The 16398-nt window shown below is 41.3% G+C and overlaps 1 protein-coding gene across 5 annotated transcripts in view; it reads left to right on the top strand.

Moving 5' to 3' along the window:
• The window catches only part of ALKBH8 (alkB homolog 8, tRNA methyltransferase), a 44791-nt gene extending 33402 nt beyond the window's left edge, over positions 1–11389 (top strand). For all 5 annotated transcript variants that reach the window (XM_042023832.1, XM_042023831.1, XM_042023835.1 and 2 more), the window contains exons 10-13: positions 1128–1282; positions 2092–2357; positions 9347–9496; positions 10676–11389. In XM_042023832.1, the coding sequence (XP_041879766.1) occupies positions 1128–1282; positions 2092–2357; positions 9347–9496; positions 10676–11245 (1141 nt within the window). In that variant the 3' untranslated portion in view covers positions 11246–11389. The remainder of the gene's footprint in view (positions 1–1127; positions 1283–2091; positions 2358–9346; positions 9497–10675) is intronic.
• The last annotated feature ends 5009 nt before the right edge of the window (positions 11390–16398 follow it).

The raw sequence follows: 16398 nt of genomic DNA, 5'->3' as shown, positions 1-16398 counted from the left end.
AAATCATAAGAGCAAAAGAGTCAGTTCTGAAATTATTCTGGACATGTTTTCAGTGTGTATACTTGGAATGCCAAGGAATTAGAGACTTCGTTTTGACCCCATTAACAAAGTGCACAGGAAAAGTGCTTTTGTTCAGTTCTCTCTGAAAGAGAAACACAGGGTTTAGAAATAAGCTATGCAGTGTCATCAAGGAGGACAAAAGATGTATTCTCTTTTTGAGTCATAGGTGAAAGTAAAATTCTGACTTTTCTGATGAAGTTCATTGGTGATGTTTTTCGTATTTGGTTGGGTAACCTGGCAAAACTCTATTCTTGGCACTGAAATAGTAAAACCTCCCTGTGCCAAGCAAGAGGGTCTGCAGCATTTTATTTTTGGCATTGAAAAGTCCTTGTAATAGTAATGAAAGGGAGTGAGAGAGACGAACAGAACCCAGGAGGAGCAAGTGATGCACAATGCAGTTGTTCACCACCCACTGACTGATGCCCAGCCTGCCCCCAGCAGCGATCGGTGCCTCCTGGCCAATTCCCCCCAGTTTATACACTGAGCATGATGCTCTGTGGTATGGAATATCCCTCTGGCCAGTTCAGGTCAGCTGTCCCAGCCATGCTCCCTCCCAGCTTCTTGTGCCCCTGCTCACTGGCAGAGCATGGGAAACGGAAAAGTCCTCACTTAGAGTAAGCACCACTTAGCAACAACTAAAACATAAGTGTGTTACCAACATTATTCTCGTACTAAATCCAAAACACAGCACTGCTGCTGTTAGCACAGGTGCTTAGAAGAAAATTAACTCTATTCCAGCCAAAACCAGGACAAAAATAAATATATTTTAAAAATTAAGTATTAGACAAATAAACAATCAAACTTTATGGAAGAAAATGGAGGGAGAGAGGGAAGGGAAATGTAATTACATGCAATTAAACAACACTTTAATTCATGTCATTAGTTTGTGTCATCTCTTTTCTCTCTGAAATTGAATAAGTGGAAAACTGAGAGGCAGAAGTATGTGAAATAGGATGTTGTAGTCAAATTTCTCTCAGAGTGTAAAAATTACCTTCTTACAAAGGTGGATTGGGTTTTTTTCTGATGCAAATTGAATTATTCCTTTATTTTCTCTTGCTTTATTTTAGGATCACACCCAGAAAATACGATGTCATTCAAGCATCAGATCTTAGGCAAAAAGTTGGAACAATCACTGCTGATGCTGGAGATTTAACATTAAATCGAAGGGAAACAAGGACATCATTTACATTCAGGAAAGTGAGGAGGAGCCCTTGCAACTGCAGTAAGTGTCTTGAGGCAACTTTGAAGTCAAAATTGTTATTTATCACCAATAGGTAGCTGCTTTTGTTTTTGAGCAAATCATTTGATTCCTTTGAGTAGTTTTGGTAGTCTTCATAGCTATTCCTGGATGGTTCATAACGTGCTATATGGCTTGAATTGGTTGCATTCATGTGGTTGCTGGAGTTTCTCTATACAGGAAGGCATTTGGCTTGCTCCAGAGCCAGGTGAGTAATCTGTAGTCTTGCGTTTTATTGGCATTTCAAGTGCTTAATAATGTAACAAAATAGAAATAACTATTCTTCAAGTTTTCCTCCTTTTTTTGATTGTTTTTTATTTGAGGGGGCCTGTAATTTTGAGAAAATAAGTACATTAGAGAAGGAGTCGTATCTGCAGTGACAGAGCCATGTACAGTGCCTTAGGGCAGTAGAGATAATAATAGGTGGCTCAGTGATTACATGGAACTGAAGTCCATTTATGCCCTTAGAACAGAATTTCTGAGGCTGAATTGCGATGATGTGGTGGTCTTTGGCATTGGGGACACTATCTCAGTTTTGAGAGCATAAACATCATTAACATAGCAGATTAATGATCACTGCAAACAGCCTCTGGTACATGTGGGCAGGTTACTTGTTTTCAGGTCATCAAGCACTTCTGCAGTTTGACCTGTGTTTCAGCTTTTAAAAGATAAAGGAGGAATGAAGCATTTTTTTGCATTTTAATATTTCACTTTTAATTTAATTTTTCTAAACATGCTTAATCAACGAGGAGTTGCTTAAAAAAATTAATATTTTGTATCCATTGCTTATCTAGTTTACCCATCTGTCTGTGACAGCCAGAAGGGACAGCATAGACTGGTGCAGCCTTCATTTCCCCAGAATGAGATGGAAGCCTCAAAGCTGGAGCAAGAATATGTGCACAAGGTGTATGAAGAGATTGCCACACACTTCAGCAGTACCAGGCATAGCCCATGGCCCCGAATTGTAGAGTTTCTCAGGTCCCTGCCAACAGGGTCAATAGTGGCTGATATTGGCTGTGGTAATGGGAAGTACCTAAGCATCAACGAGGATTTGTACATGGTAAGTAGTAGCTACTGTAATTTGTTTTTGTTGGTTCTGGTGTTTATTCTGTCATACACTTGTAGCATGCTGGAGGTTCAGGTTGGCATTGGAAGAATGCCGAGAACAGAAAGCTATTTCCTGATCCAAGATCAATTACCAATTGTCTTAAGTTTCCACATGTATTCATTATCTGTGTTGCCTTTTTCTTTTTTTCAAAGCCACTTTTGCATTGTAATTCAAAATATGTTGAGAAAAGTAGTAATGGGTGCAGTGGATTGAAAAATTCTAGTGGATGGTTTAGCCATTTTTGTCATTGTTGTTGAATAAATTTATTAAATGGTTGGGCAATCTGAATGCTTCCAACAAGATTTTCACTTGGTTGGTGGGTGGGTGAAATCTCCATGGGCAACACTATTTTTCTTGTCCTCTTCAGTTCCTTGTGATACGTCTCATTTGTGAATGATGTCATGTTTGGCTGTTCCACCTCTGGCTCTGTGCACAGGCCCAGTAAATACACCAACATAAAATTCACAGGGAAAACTTTGGTACAGATTTCTGGCCCTTCTCTCCCTTTTCTTTGCTTTTAGACAATTCTGACGTCATTCTTGCTCATATTCTCTCTTCTGCTGTCTCACAGTCTGTACTTAGTCCAGTTATACATCTCTCCCTTCCTGTCAGGGAGAGATGAAGTATATACAAATATGAACCAAGAGATAGCTTTCATTGCAAATATTTAAAAAACCTTTTTGGGGGAAAAAAAAAAAATCAAACTTGCTGTTTCAACCCAAAAGAAATCTCCGAGAAGTGTGTCTTATGGTATCTGCTCTCTCCCAGGATTGTCCGATTCTTTCACAGGTTTGTCCTCTGAAACACTCTGAAATCTGTCAGGCTTTAAAACTTCTATATAGGGCAAAGCATTCATTATTGATATTAAAACTTGGAGTTGTTTGTCTGTCTCAGGAGTTGCTGTCCTATTTATATTCAGCTAAAAAAGATAAGTTGTTATTTACAACCCTGTTTGTATTAGTAAATTATCTCCCTTACTGTTCTTATGGGCTAGAACAACATCATCCAATTAATGAGTAGGCATCTTTATGCCTGACTGCTGTAGCCTGAGTATAATTATTAATTTCAGTACATTTCAGTCTTTCAGTCCTGACTCCTGTAAGAAAAATCAACAAGCCTAACTAGAGAGGAGAAACATTTATTAGGGTAGCATGAAGCTCAACTGGTTCTAGAATGGATTTGGTAAATTGCAGTTGTGGAGGTCTGTGGTAGACTTTTAAAGTGAAATTAGTGCAAGATGCTGTGTTCAGGAATTGCCAGCACCAGTCTGTTTTCTGGAGCCTGCAGTTAACCAGCTAAGGAAAGGAAAGATCACATTGGCTGGCAGTCAAAGGAAAGCCAGCTCCTCTCCTCTATTACTTTAGGACTCACCTCATTTCATATGTGTCTGCAGGAGAGATAAAAAACATGAAAAATAACAGTGAAATGGAGGAAACTGTTAGAAAAGCAGTTGAAACAGTTGAAAAATAGAATCTGGGAATTGCTTCATTCAGTTGACCTCCCTAGATGTTTTATTTTCCACTGGAGACAACTAGTGAGTGCTTCTTAGATGGAGATAGACTCTAGACTTTGCATTTGGTTGTTTTCATCTACAAGTCAGCACAGAGCCTCAGGATGATGGATGTGACTCCTTTTTTCTACTAGACTTATTTTTATGTAGCCTCCAAAGTATGGTTAAAGAAACCCTGTGTTTATTGTGTTTACAGGTGTTTTTAAACTTTTGACAAGGTATCTCAAGTGCTGTTAATTCCATCTACCGTGGTTTAGGCATGGAGCTGAGGGTGAGGGATTACAGAATGTTTTATATATCAGGTGCATTGTTGGGATAAAGGGAGTGCTCCCTAGATGCAGGGCATCAGTTTTCTCCCTCATTTATTCCTCTTTAGTTGGAGGCGTGAAAACCAGGCATAAATTTAGTCAATTCTACATCCTTTTTTTGTGCACAATGTATTGGAGCTCTTAGCCCAGGTCCTGTTGGGAAAGAAGCAATAAAGCAGTGCTGCAAAATTAGGAGTCGTGTAGGGATTGGATGGAGCAGTGTTGGCACAGCTCTGTAGCTTGGGGTGTTTTGACTCAGCAGTACTGAAAACCTGAGGCAAGCATTTCCTGAAGGCAAGCAATATGCTTTACAGGTTATTGTGCACTTTTATGCTTTAGGTAGCAGTGCTAATGGTAGATCAAGGCTAAGGTGGCTCTCTTGGTGGTTTTAATCTTCAGGTACTGTCTGAAAACGTCTCCACTGTGGCCTGTGCTGTTGTACTTGCTTCAGTTTCTCCAGATGATTACAGGCAGCCTTATCTACTTGAATATCCAATGTGACAATGAAATGCACGAGTCCATCTATGCTCAGCGAAAGTGACAGTGCTGTAATGGCTGCATTATTCTGACACCGTGCGAGAGCAGCAATTTCATGACAAACAAATTCAGATTAAGAATGTTTCAGCTGGAGGTGGAATCCATGTCTGATGTAGCTAGCACAAAGGCTGGAGAAAGGTTGAATTTAATAGAGTTTCAGATTACTTTTTCTGTCTCACCCACCTCTTTATTGTTAAAATGAATGCAAAAAAGAGACATGTTCTTAGGGTTGTTTTTCCACAATTCTCTCCCCATCCAACCTCATTTGGGGGAATTATTTTAACAGATTTTATTTAGGTGCTTTCAACCTTAATATTCATATCTGTAAGCAGAGCTTCTATTTTTATGGAACACTGTGTTTCAGTCTTAGGCATTCCCCCAATTACCACAAGGGTTTCATTGATGTTATGGCAATGATCTCATCAATTTCTATATGCTTTAGCTTTGTCTCCTTGTTTCCAGTGTTCAGGTAGGTGTGGTGATGTGTAAGTCTCTGCAGGAATGTTCAGCATCCTCACAGGGCTAAAGTGTGAATGAAAAGTCATTGAAGTCTTTCAAATTTGTGGTTTACATTTGTAATCGAACTGATAAATTGGTGGGAAATTCAATGGCAAACAACTGAAAATGCCATAGGGTAGATACTTTTTCTTTTTATATAAAGAAATTACGTGACAGAGTACTGATGATAGGAAAAAAAATTTGGCAATAGAGGAGCCAGAATGATTTGCTTTAATACAGACATTCATATTTCTGTTGTGTGTCATTCAGAGGTAATTGGTAACGTAATTTACATTTCACAAAACCTTGTAAGACACCTTTTTGCTGTGCGATGTGCATTGCTGTTTTCTGCATTACTGGCCCAAACTGTGATCTACTAGAACTATATAAAAATTTGGTTTTTCCAGGGTGTGGGGAGGAAAGAGAGTGAATATTTACCGTGGTGTGGTTGCATAATGTTGGGTGGGTTTTAGTTGCACTGGGTTTGTACAGATTGAGAATAGATTTCTCTCCCAAGGATATTTTAGTAGTGGGTAAAAGCAGGAGGGACAAAACCAATTAGTAAAGGTACACCTGGAGTAAGTTCACCATATCTTAGCAATTGAAGGGCAAGGCAGATGAACCTTTCCTGCCCTTTTCTCTCAATGAGTAACAGTCATTAAATGGATGAGAGAGCTCAGAAGGAACTGGCAAGAGCAGCACAAAACTAGAATGAATGCTGAATGGGTCAACTTGGTTCTGTTGCTTTGTCACTGAGAAATGAACTCTGGGTCTTAGGCATAGCACTTGCTTTCAGAGATACCCTGACTATATGCAGTGGAAAACCAAAACACTACATGAAAGGAATACTGAAAGCCTGACTCAGACTAATTGTTCATAATTTGGTTTCTTGAGCTTCTCATGCTATTGGTTATAGCTGAGGCATTTCTCTGGAGAGCCACATAATTCCATTTGGTGGCTGGATTTCAGAATTAGATGTCATTTTGTTCATTGCTTCGTAATGTGCTGAATAAATCAGGTTCCCAGATACTTAAATGGACTAAATCTACCAGGCTGAGTTAGTTATAATGTAGAAAGAAAATACATAGTGGTGGGTGATGTCTAGCTGTCTTTACCTATCTTTATTTCAGCATGCAGGAGGATTTATCTTTTGCAGATTTGCAGCATCATTACAAAGCAAGCTATTTATTAGTCTCTTTTGCCCCCTAATGATCTATACCAAACCACTGCATTAAGCAGATTTTATAAAATCTACTTTAGGTACTCCTTGCTGAAAAAGTGGAGGTGAAGGTGTATGGGAACACAAAGGAGCAGGATGGCATAACTGCATATGTTATCCATTTCCAGGAAGCCAGTACAGAGCTGCTGCAAACTTGGACAAGTCACAGGTGTTATAGTTGTTTCTCCCTCTCTTCTCCTCTTGTATCTTGGTCCTTTTTTACATATATATTTTGCTTGTTTAAAGGTTTGTATTATCCAGTGTGCCCAGAGAGGGTGTGGTATGCCTGATGACATACCTTTGCCCCTTTCCTAAGTTTTGTGTTTGCTGGGGTTCTAGTTACAGAGTTACAGGCCTCCATACTAATGTAGATTTCCTGTCTTAAAATAAGAGTTGGGTGCAGTTAGTGTTTATCCTTATAAACTGAAAATCAGCGCATGAAATCCAAGTGGATTTCAATCACAGTACCTGTCAGCAGCCACTCCGGAGCTCCTGTGAGCCATTGTTTACATCACAAAAAAGATGTGCAGAGAGGGGTAGAGGTACTTCCCAAAAAGGCAGGGATGTGGGAACAGATGTCTGGATTATAATTATTTTGAAATATCATGTAGAGATAATTCTAGTAAGCATGCTAAAGTTGCCTAGCTTCAGCACCAGGCATCTGTGATGACTCCCTCTGTTCACAGTTTATGCATATATGCATAGCACCTATTGTCATGTTTACATTTAAAACCATGTAAAGTTTTAGCCCAATATATCTATTCTAGAGCAGCTGTGTGTTCAAAGTGTTCTGTTTCAAAGTCTCCATTTTCATTGCGAAACAGCCTCTTTTTGCTTTGGATGTATATTTGCTTTAGAAAGTATGTCAATACAAGTAAACCTGACTTCATAATATTTGATATAATTTAGATGCAAATGTGGACTTTGCATTCTGGCAGTCATGCCTTTGTTCTCATTCTCAGTTCATTGGATTTCATCAGCATACATTGTAGTCCTTTTCAAGGTCATTTTGGGAACAGAGGATTGTATTCCATTACCCAGCCCATTTTTACTCTAGATGTAGAGGGCCAAAGCAATTCTTTCTGGGAAAGCTTGCTGTCAGTGGAAGCTGCAAATGTTCTTCTTCCTTCTTCTGCCAGCAGTGAATTTCGTCCTTTGAATTTTATTATTAAGTACTGCAAGCCAATGTCTTAATTGCAGAAGTAGTTAAAGGTACCAGTAATGAGGTGTGTAATCGCTAACATGCAGGTTGTCAGAGTAATTCAAAGACACTTCAGTTGGCTGCCAGTGTCAAATGATGGGGATTTGTTTGCTTTCAAGTAAACAAGAGTTTCCTTTTTTTATTCATAAACAACACAATTCACTCAGTGCTTTAGTAAATGTGAGAGACCAAGGAATGAATGTGAAGAAAGCAATTGATTGAAGGATTGATCTTTCCAGGTCTGTTTACTGCAGGATAATATATACATATTCATAGTTTCTGTGGAGGATTATCTTGTATTGTCAGGTTGGCATTTTCACAACCGTTTCATTTACTTTGGATAAAAAGTCAGGGCCCTGAGTAGAAGGCAGCTCACTGGTAAGCTTTCAGGACATAAGACTGGAACAGAATTCTGGTTTTCTTCAAAACTGTGATGGTAGGCTGAAAGATAAAAGGATTTGAATGGATAAAATGAAAAATTATGATGGAAAATAAATATATTTTCATTAATCATTGCAAAAGAGGTTTTCAATTTTAGTGGTACTGTTGTCTCTTCTGGGTTGATTAAGCAGAGTAAGTTGTTTGCTATTCTTGTATCAAAGATGGTTTAGTATTCTTTTGGTGTCATGCAACAAACACTGTCAACAGTAATTATTTAGGATTCTGAACCTATTCTCTGCTATCTACTTGTTGTTGGTCATTGAAAAGAAACAAATTTATTATTCTTATACAAGCAAAGTTTAATATACAGCCTGGTAGCAGGGCTTTGGTTTGAGTATTCAGTGTGCATGGCAGACATGAAAACAAGGATGGCGCATGTCTCACTCTATTTCTTTCAGAAGGTGTCTTGATCAATTTAGATTTACTGCTTTTATGCAGGCATGTAAAAAAACACTTCTAGATGCTGATTTTTCAAAGATGTTAAGTTTTGTGTTACTGTCTTTGATGTGGACATTGGGCAGGGTTTAATGGGGAAAAAGACTAATGTTTTATGAGGTGTTCTGAAATGGCTCTTAGGGGTCACTTCACTGGACTGTGTAGAACTTTAGAAAATTATGTTGTGCTTAAATATTTTTGTGGATCATGATACTGAGGGGTAAGAAGAAGAAATCTGAGCACTTCTTTACTTACACTGAAATGACAAAACCTGGGTGATGAGTGAAGCTGTATGCCATATTTCAGTGATGCCACCAAAGTCCCTGGATAGTTGTTTACACTTGTAGGTCAGCTTTTGTGAGTTCAGTATTTGGGTACTTGAAATGTTGTCAAACTACAAATGGCAGTTTGAATGAAAACAAAATACTGAGGTTAGATCACCTCTCATTTTGCTCATTTCAAGACACCTTAAATGGGTTTTGAAGAAAAGTTAGGTTGAAACCTGGTCCGTCTTAAGCTGGTTCAAAATCAGCGTGCTATAATAAGCTACTACCCGGTCTTTCATTTTTGTTTTAAGTAAGCATCAAGGTTGTTTTCTTTTTGTCTATACCTGGGAACTATATACTTCTCTTAAAGATATTTTCTCACACTTGCTCTTGTTTTGATTTTAAACTGTGTTCCCTCAGTGGGAGACTGTGATGCCTCTATTACTTTAAGCATCAAGTGAGAATCATATTCCAGTCTCATAATTATCCTCTTTTGAAAAGCTTAAAGAAACATTATCTGTTCTAGGTTGGCTGTGATCGCAGTAAAAACCTGGTGGATATTTGTGCAGAAAAACATTTCCAGGCGTTTGTCTGTGATGCCCTGTCAGTGCCAATCCGCAGTGGTTCTTGTGACGCCTGCATCTCCATTGCTGTAATACACCACTTCTCAACAGCAGTAAGTCACCCCTCTCTCTGCTCCACTCCACAGTTGTATTGCTGTGCAGAGCTGCCAATACTACAGTACAAGCAAAGGCAAGAACAAAATGGGAAGAAATCTAAGGTTTGCATTTGGTGTAAGCAGTTGTCAGAGCAGAGTTAAGCTGTTGTGCTACTGCTGCTTCTTAGACTTTCTCTGCTTTTCAGATACCCTTGCTCCCCCTGAAGCTTTGGTCCTGATGTTTGGGTTTCATTTTTGTGTGCTTGCAATTAATGACACTGGAGAAGGGGGCTCTGCTGTGGGAGTCAAGAGATATATTGCTTCCAGGCTCATATCTTGGGCAGATCTTGTGATTTGGGGTTTTTTAATCTGTGCATTCATTGTCCATCCTCAAACAAAAGGGAGACTACTCACCAGTCTGCTGTGTCCTTGGGCTGGGTAAGGTTCTCCTGGCAGGAACTGTGCCATGGTAACAAGCTTCTAGACCATCTTAGAGAGGCCCCATGGATCTTTCCATACCAGAAACGCAGTGAATGATTCCAAATCCAGTACAAAAAAATAGAAGGAGCTCTGTTTTGGAGAAGGCTGACATATCTTTGTTTGTGTGGTCAGAAGACCTGTGTTTAAGCTGTAAATCTGACCCCTTCAGGTGTAAACTTAGCCTGTGCATCATCAGGTACAGTAGATTTGAATCTGGGATTTTAAATACTGAATCACCTTCTTGAAAAGGTGTTTGTCTTTTCCAGGTGGGCTGGTATGTCCAAGAAATCCTGCTCAGCACAGAACTATTTTCAAATGGAAAGGGAATAGTAGAATCACTGAGGCTGGAAAAGACCTTTAAGATCATCAAGTCCTGCTGTTAACCCAGCACCACCAAGTTCACTATTAAACCATGTCCCTCAGTGCCACATCTACAAGTCTTTTAAATACCTCCAGGGGTGGTGAATCCACTACTGCCCTGGACAGCCTGCTCCAATGCTTGACATGACTGATGTCTTGATGAAGAAATTATGTCTAGGAAAATGTCTTGGCTTGCACACAGTGATGGAGGCTATATTATGAATGAAAATAAATAGTGGGAAAAAACACCTTCCTTTCAAGTTTTAGTGTATCTTAGGCAAGGAGGAATTGCTGCCATTCCATTCTCCTGACTTTTTGTTTATGTACTGACTTCACACTTTTGCTTTTCCTTTCCAGGAGCGGAGACTGGCTACTATCCATGAACTAGCTCGGCTTCTAAGACCTGGTGGAAAAGCACTCATTTATGTTTGGGCAATGGAACAAGAATACAAAAACCAGAAGTCTAAATACCTTAAGGAAAAGAATGGTAATAAAAACAAAGAGAAGGAAATGAATACTGGCACAGCCGAGAGACCACTTAATGACCAAGGGCCTGATAACAGCAGCCAAGACTCAGCATGGTCTGACCAACTCCTTAATGGCTTGAAAGATGAAAGCTGTAGTGCCAAGCCAGTAGCAGACTTCAGACTGCCTGTTCACACTAACAGAACCTCCTTTCACTCTCAAGATTTGCTAGTTCCTTGGCACCTGAAAGATGGTAGTAAAAAGAAAGAAGAAAGTGTTGATACAGTATTAGTTCCAGGTGGCTCCAAAGAATCACAAGAACTCAGCCCTGTTTTCCACCGCTATTACCATGTGTTCTGTGAAGGGGAACTGGAAGCAGCGTGCAGATCCCTGGATTGTGTCAGGGTTCAAAAGAGTTACTATGATCAGGGAAACTGGTGTGTGATTCTAGAAAAGTTGTAGCCTGTGGTGTTTCCTCTACCATCTGTAGAGTTTTCTTTGTTTTTTACAGTGAAAGGTATTTTGTGAAAAATATTTTTAATGCAGGCTGCAGCTATTGCCTCTTTTAAAATAACAGAATAAAGATTGTGTATTGAGTTAATAATAGTGGCTAGCACTGTGTGCATATGTTAACAAAATAATGGCCAAATTCATCTACTTCCTCTGCAGAGTGTTTGCTTTACTTCTCTGAATTACAGTGAAGAGGATTAAGTGGGAAAATACTGCCCACGCAAATCACAAAGTCTTGAGCTTTTAAAGACAAAGGGTCTGGTTCTTCCTTCTCTTACACCATTTTATATTGAGGTAGCTGCAGTGGTTTCCCTGCAGTCCACAACTAATTGAAATGGAGCTCTGGGCAGGAAAGGCAGAGCTGTTTGCTGTGTAAAACTGTGGATCAGGGACGAGGGAGTGAATGGTGTATGAAGCAGTTAAGCTGAACAGTCAAACTGTTGCCTCAAGTTTGGTCCTGCCTGTTTTGGTGTCCATGAGGGGCGACAGATCTCTTTCAGTTTGGAATTTACTCTCTTGATTGTGGTAATAATGATTTCCTCAAAGAGAGCTGGAAAGTCAGCGGGTACACTGCAGACATTTTTCTCTTCCTTGGCTCTCAAATACCTACAATTCATGCTGTGTGTCCCCAGAGTTCTGTAGCTCTTCATTGTAGTGTAGTGTGAAAGCTCCTCTGAAGTGTGAGTTCCAGCCCAGCTGGAACAGCCAGACCAGCTCTGCTACCCACCTGCATTCCTATGAGTGCACATCTCTGTGCCTGTAGCACCAGGACTCGTTGGGTGGGGTGACCCTGACATCCCCTGTGGGGGGAAAAAGGGAAAAATATTAAAGTGAAGGCAATATTGGTGCAGGTTTTCTGCTGGGTAGTTTCAACCCCTAAATGTTGGCAGTGGAGCAAGTTCTATTTACTGCACTTCAGAAGAGCAAAGGGCTTGAGTAGAGGGAACTGATGCTGGGCTGGCTGACTCAAAGCAGCCCTTTTGGCTGTTGCCTACAAGGACTAGGGCAATTTATTTAATACAACTCTCGTGCTACCAAAGGAACGTGCCACCTGCAATACATTTCTGGAACTAAAATAATGGGCTGACTTTTGTAGGGTGAGTGGCTATTGGTGCCTCTGGAAACCAGTGCTGCTAAGTGATTTATCGCCTGTAGTTGTCGCAAGATCTATGGTATTGGCAGGTTGTGCTTCTGTAAATAATGGCATTTAAAATGAGTGCCCATCCTAAATCATGTGGGGACTTCGAGGACAGCTGTGTGCCCTTGGCCTACTCCTGCCTGCCTCCCATGTGCAGGCTAAAGGCACTGCTCGCAGTCACTGTTTCTCCTAGGCTCCCATCTTATAATGGAGAAGATCTGAGGGGCATGCTAGCAGTAGGAGAGGAGCTTGCTGCCACCACAATTCACCTTTGCTTGCTGTCTGCTTCCAAAGAGCCCCTGGGAAGGAAGGTCTCATTCCCCAGCTGCATATGCTGCCCATGTAGCAGCAGCCTTGTCCTAGCTGATTTCTTTCCTTTAGACAACAAAGGAAGCATGTCTGTAGCAATGAGCTCTCTTGGGCATGTTCAGGGGCTGATTTGCACACATTCAATGAATATCACATAGCTGGAAGCATGTCTTGCATCAAAGCCTGAGCTGGCTTCAGTACTGGGACACAGTGTTTTTGGGTGCAGGAACTCACGCCTTTACCGGCTGGACTGTGGGACCAGACCTAGCCTGGAGAGCTCCAGGGTGCAGTGCTACATGATGTTGGTGTGGCACTGGTGAGAAGGGACAGGGACAGCCTCTGATGGGTGTCTGTGCAGTGACTAACTTACTAAATTGGGCTCCCTATTCTGATTATGTGGATTGCATTCATGTAGAATAAAGTAGGAGGACACATCTCTGAAGCTCTGTGTCTGCAAGGCCCTGTGTTTGCTGGTGCCTGGACTCCTGCTGAGCACACAGCAGCTGCCATTGCGTTTGTACATTGCCTGTAGCTGCATTTACTCTAAGAATATACAGTGTTCTGGCAAGGAACAACTACTTCTTGAAAGTCCTTCTGAAGTGTTGCCGTATCTTGACCTCGTGTGACAAATTAGGAATCAGGTCTGTGGTTGTGCTCCATTACTCAATGTACCCTTGTTCTGACTGGGGATAGCTCAGAGGTGCTGCCTCCAAATTCACTGCTGGCTCTGACTGGACACAGGGTCATGCATTGTTCTAACCTGGGGCTCAAATGCATCAAGTAGACAGAGCCTGAATAATTGAACGTGGACTTTATGTAACACTGATCTATTTTTTGCAGGCCCTGTGGCTCCTGTAGAGCTTTCCTGCTTTCTCTCTGTTTCCCTGGCAGAGGCAGCATTAGGCAGTGTCTGGTGTCACATTCAGCATTTCTTGCCTTCCAGGCTGAATAACATCATTTATTGACTGCCACATGTAGGAATAGGTCAAACTTCCTCTCACCAGTTCTGCAGTGAAGCACCTGGGATGTCTGAGAGACAAGTCATATTTTGCTGTCAGCCTTTTTGGATGCCATCTCTCTTCCTGCAAGGTATTCCTTTTAGCTGAATCACAGCAGCTTTTCCAATCCATTTCATGCTGGCTCAGAGCAGAAAGTGTCACTCTCCCTGTCCTAGGCAGCCCGATGGTGGTGAGTTTCAGTGGGTCCTGGTTCTGGAAGGAGGTTCTGGCATGGAGAACACCAGCTTGGTCAACACTGCATGGACAGGCACACTGGGTTGAACATACAATACATAATTCCTTACCAAAGAGGGTTTTCCTGGCATTTCTGAGGGCTGTGAGCTAGAGGACAGTCCCAGCAGCATGTCATCTCTTCAAAGACAGTAGAAAAGTTAAAAGTACTCTGACATCCTCTGAGGCCTGGAAATGTTATGAAGTATTTCTTTGGTTAAAGTCAGGGAGTCTCTTCAGATGCTCGAAGAGGAATCAAGTGGTGATGGAAAAAATGACAAGAGAGGAGGGCAGGTAGGTGTTAACAAAATGTTTTGCAGGGATTTACAACACAGAATTACGTGCCACCACAGCTGCCCTCTGCACTACCGCACTTGCCCCTTTTTACCTCCTGGAAGTGTAATGAGATGAAACTCTTTAAGGTCAACAGTTAGATTTAAATGTTACAGGTTTCACAGTGCACTGGTTTTCATAGTAATTATGCTCCCTTTTTGGCCTTATTTAAATAACAAATGTGTTTAAATGGTTATTCATTTGCAGCCTAGAAGATAAAGGGAAAGCAAATACTCATCTCCATGTGAGTATGACCTGTGCTGTGAATGCCAATGCCTGTCCTATGGCAGTCCTCCCTGATGTCCCAGTCATCATCAGATCTCGGTGTACCCAGGAGCAGCGAGGTGGGAATTTCTGCTCTGGCCCAGATATGACCCTTGGTTTAGGTCTGGGCAGGCAAACGTGCAGGCAAACATCTGGTGGTGTGACCAGAGGTGGCTGTTTTAGAGGTCACTGTCCCCCTTGTTCCCAGCTTCCTGTTCCAGAGACCACCAGGTGACCCCAGATCAGGTGCCCTGACCCTGCACTGGGCAGACCTGTACCATGTGTTGCACTGTCTTGCCCTGACAAAACAAGGGCTTCAGAGCATCCACGGGCTCAAAGCTAAGGACACGATGAGGTGATTTCTTGTCCTGGGGCAGGCAAAAAATGAAGCCTGCAAAACATGGAGGGCTTCTTTTAACTTCATAGGTTTCTTCAGACTGATGTCCTAATGCAGCCAAGCCAGTGACAAAAACTCCCCCAGACCTTGGAGAGGCTGGATTTCCCTGGAAATGCTCAATTTAAGCTTAGCAGGGAGAGGTGTAGGACAGCAGATGGCAAGGGATGACATGCTGATTGCATTGCTTTGCTGAATGAGAGCCACAAAAAGCTGAATGGGGACCACAGCTTTTCTTAAGAGAACTTGAAGGACTGGCCTTGGCACAATGAGAAGATGATGAATTCTTGTACTCCCTAGTGCCCACCAAAGTCACTCAATCATGCCCTTCCTCAGTTGGACAGGGGAGAGAAAATATAATGAAAGGCTCATGGGTTGGGATAACATTGGGGAGAGATCACTCGCTAATTACCATCATGGGTGAAACAGTAGAAAAAGGAGAAGTAAAACTGAATCTTGAAAACATCTTGCCCCCACCCTTCCCCTCTTCCTGGTCTTAACTTTATTTCTGATCCTCTAACTCCTCCTTGCAGTGACACAGAGGGATGGGGAATGGGATTATGGTCACTTCATCACATCTTGTTTCTGCAGCTGCTTCCTGTTCTCATGCCAGGATTAGGCATCTTCTTCCTCTCAAAGAAGCATTATGAATGTGAAACTTCTAATCCATGTAAGTACAAATACAGATGTGCTTCATAAGTATAAGTAAGATTAAAGTGTCCATCTTGCTACTACTGGCTTTTGGCTGAGGGTGTTGATACTGGATATAAGGTAAATAACTCATATTTCTGTCTTCAAGAGTTATAAGGCAGTGTAGGAAGCAGGAAGTTTCTTTAATGTACTAAGAGATGGAAAAGCAGAGAGATTATAAAACAAGTTATAGGGAAGAGCATGGTGAATAGAAACTACAACTTAGTATCAATAGAGCATGACAGAGAGTGGAGACTAATGGTGATCAGTTAAATGCCATGATCCCAGTGGGAGCAATTAAGCATCTATCAGAGATATTAAATATAGGCTAGAAAAACAGCAATCAATCTGAGTGAAGGCAAGCTGCTGGCGTGCATACAGGATGAAGAGAATTTCTGCAGATGACATGGAAAGTCAGCTGTGTCCGTAAGTCTCTCCCAAGCAGAACTCAGACATTCTCTGCATAAAGTGAACGTCAATGAGCACGTTTGGGGAACCGTGTGCCAGAAATAAACGTCATGCAGCTGTCACTGCATACAGCAAATGTTCTGAGTTTTGCAAACTATTCCCCAGACTGTACTAGGTGGATGGGGAACCTTCCCAAACACCTAAATTATGAGAGATTTAGAGTGGTAACATTTTCCATACATTACAAAATTTTCATGTTTACCAGAATCTAAAAAAACTTTTCGTTTCAGAATTCCAGTTCTGTTATACCCGTAAATATCACAGAAACCTTTTCCACTTG

The sequence above is a fragment of the Corvus kubaryi genome, unplaced genomic scaffold, assembly GCF_017639235.1.
Source record: "Corvus kubaryi isolate FWS band 111438036 unplaced genomic scaffold, C.kubaryi_AGA036_p1.0 37256, whole genome shotgun sequence".
Classification (NCBI taxonomy): Eukaryota; Metazoa; Chordata; class Aves; order Passeriformes; family Corvidae; genus Corvus; species Corvus kubaryi.
Note: the sequence above shows the minus strand (reverse complement) of the source record. Positions and strands in the feature narration are given on the sequence as shown.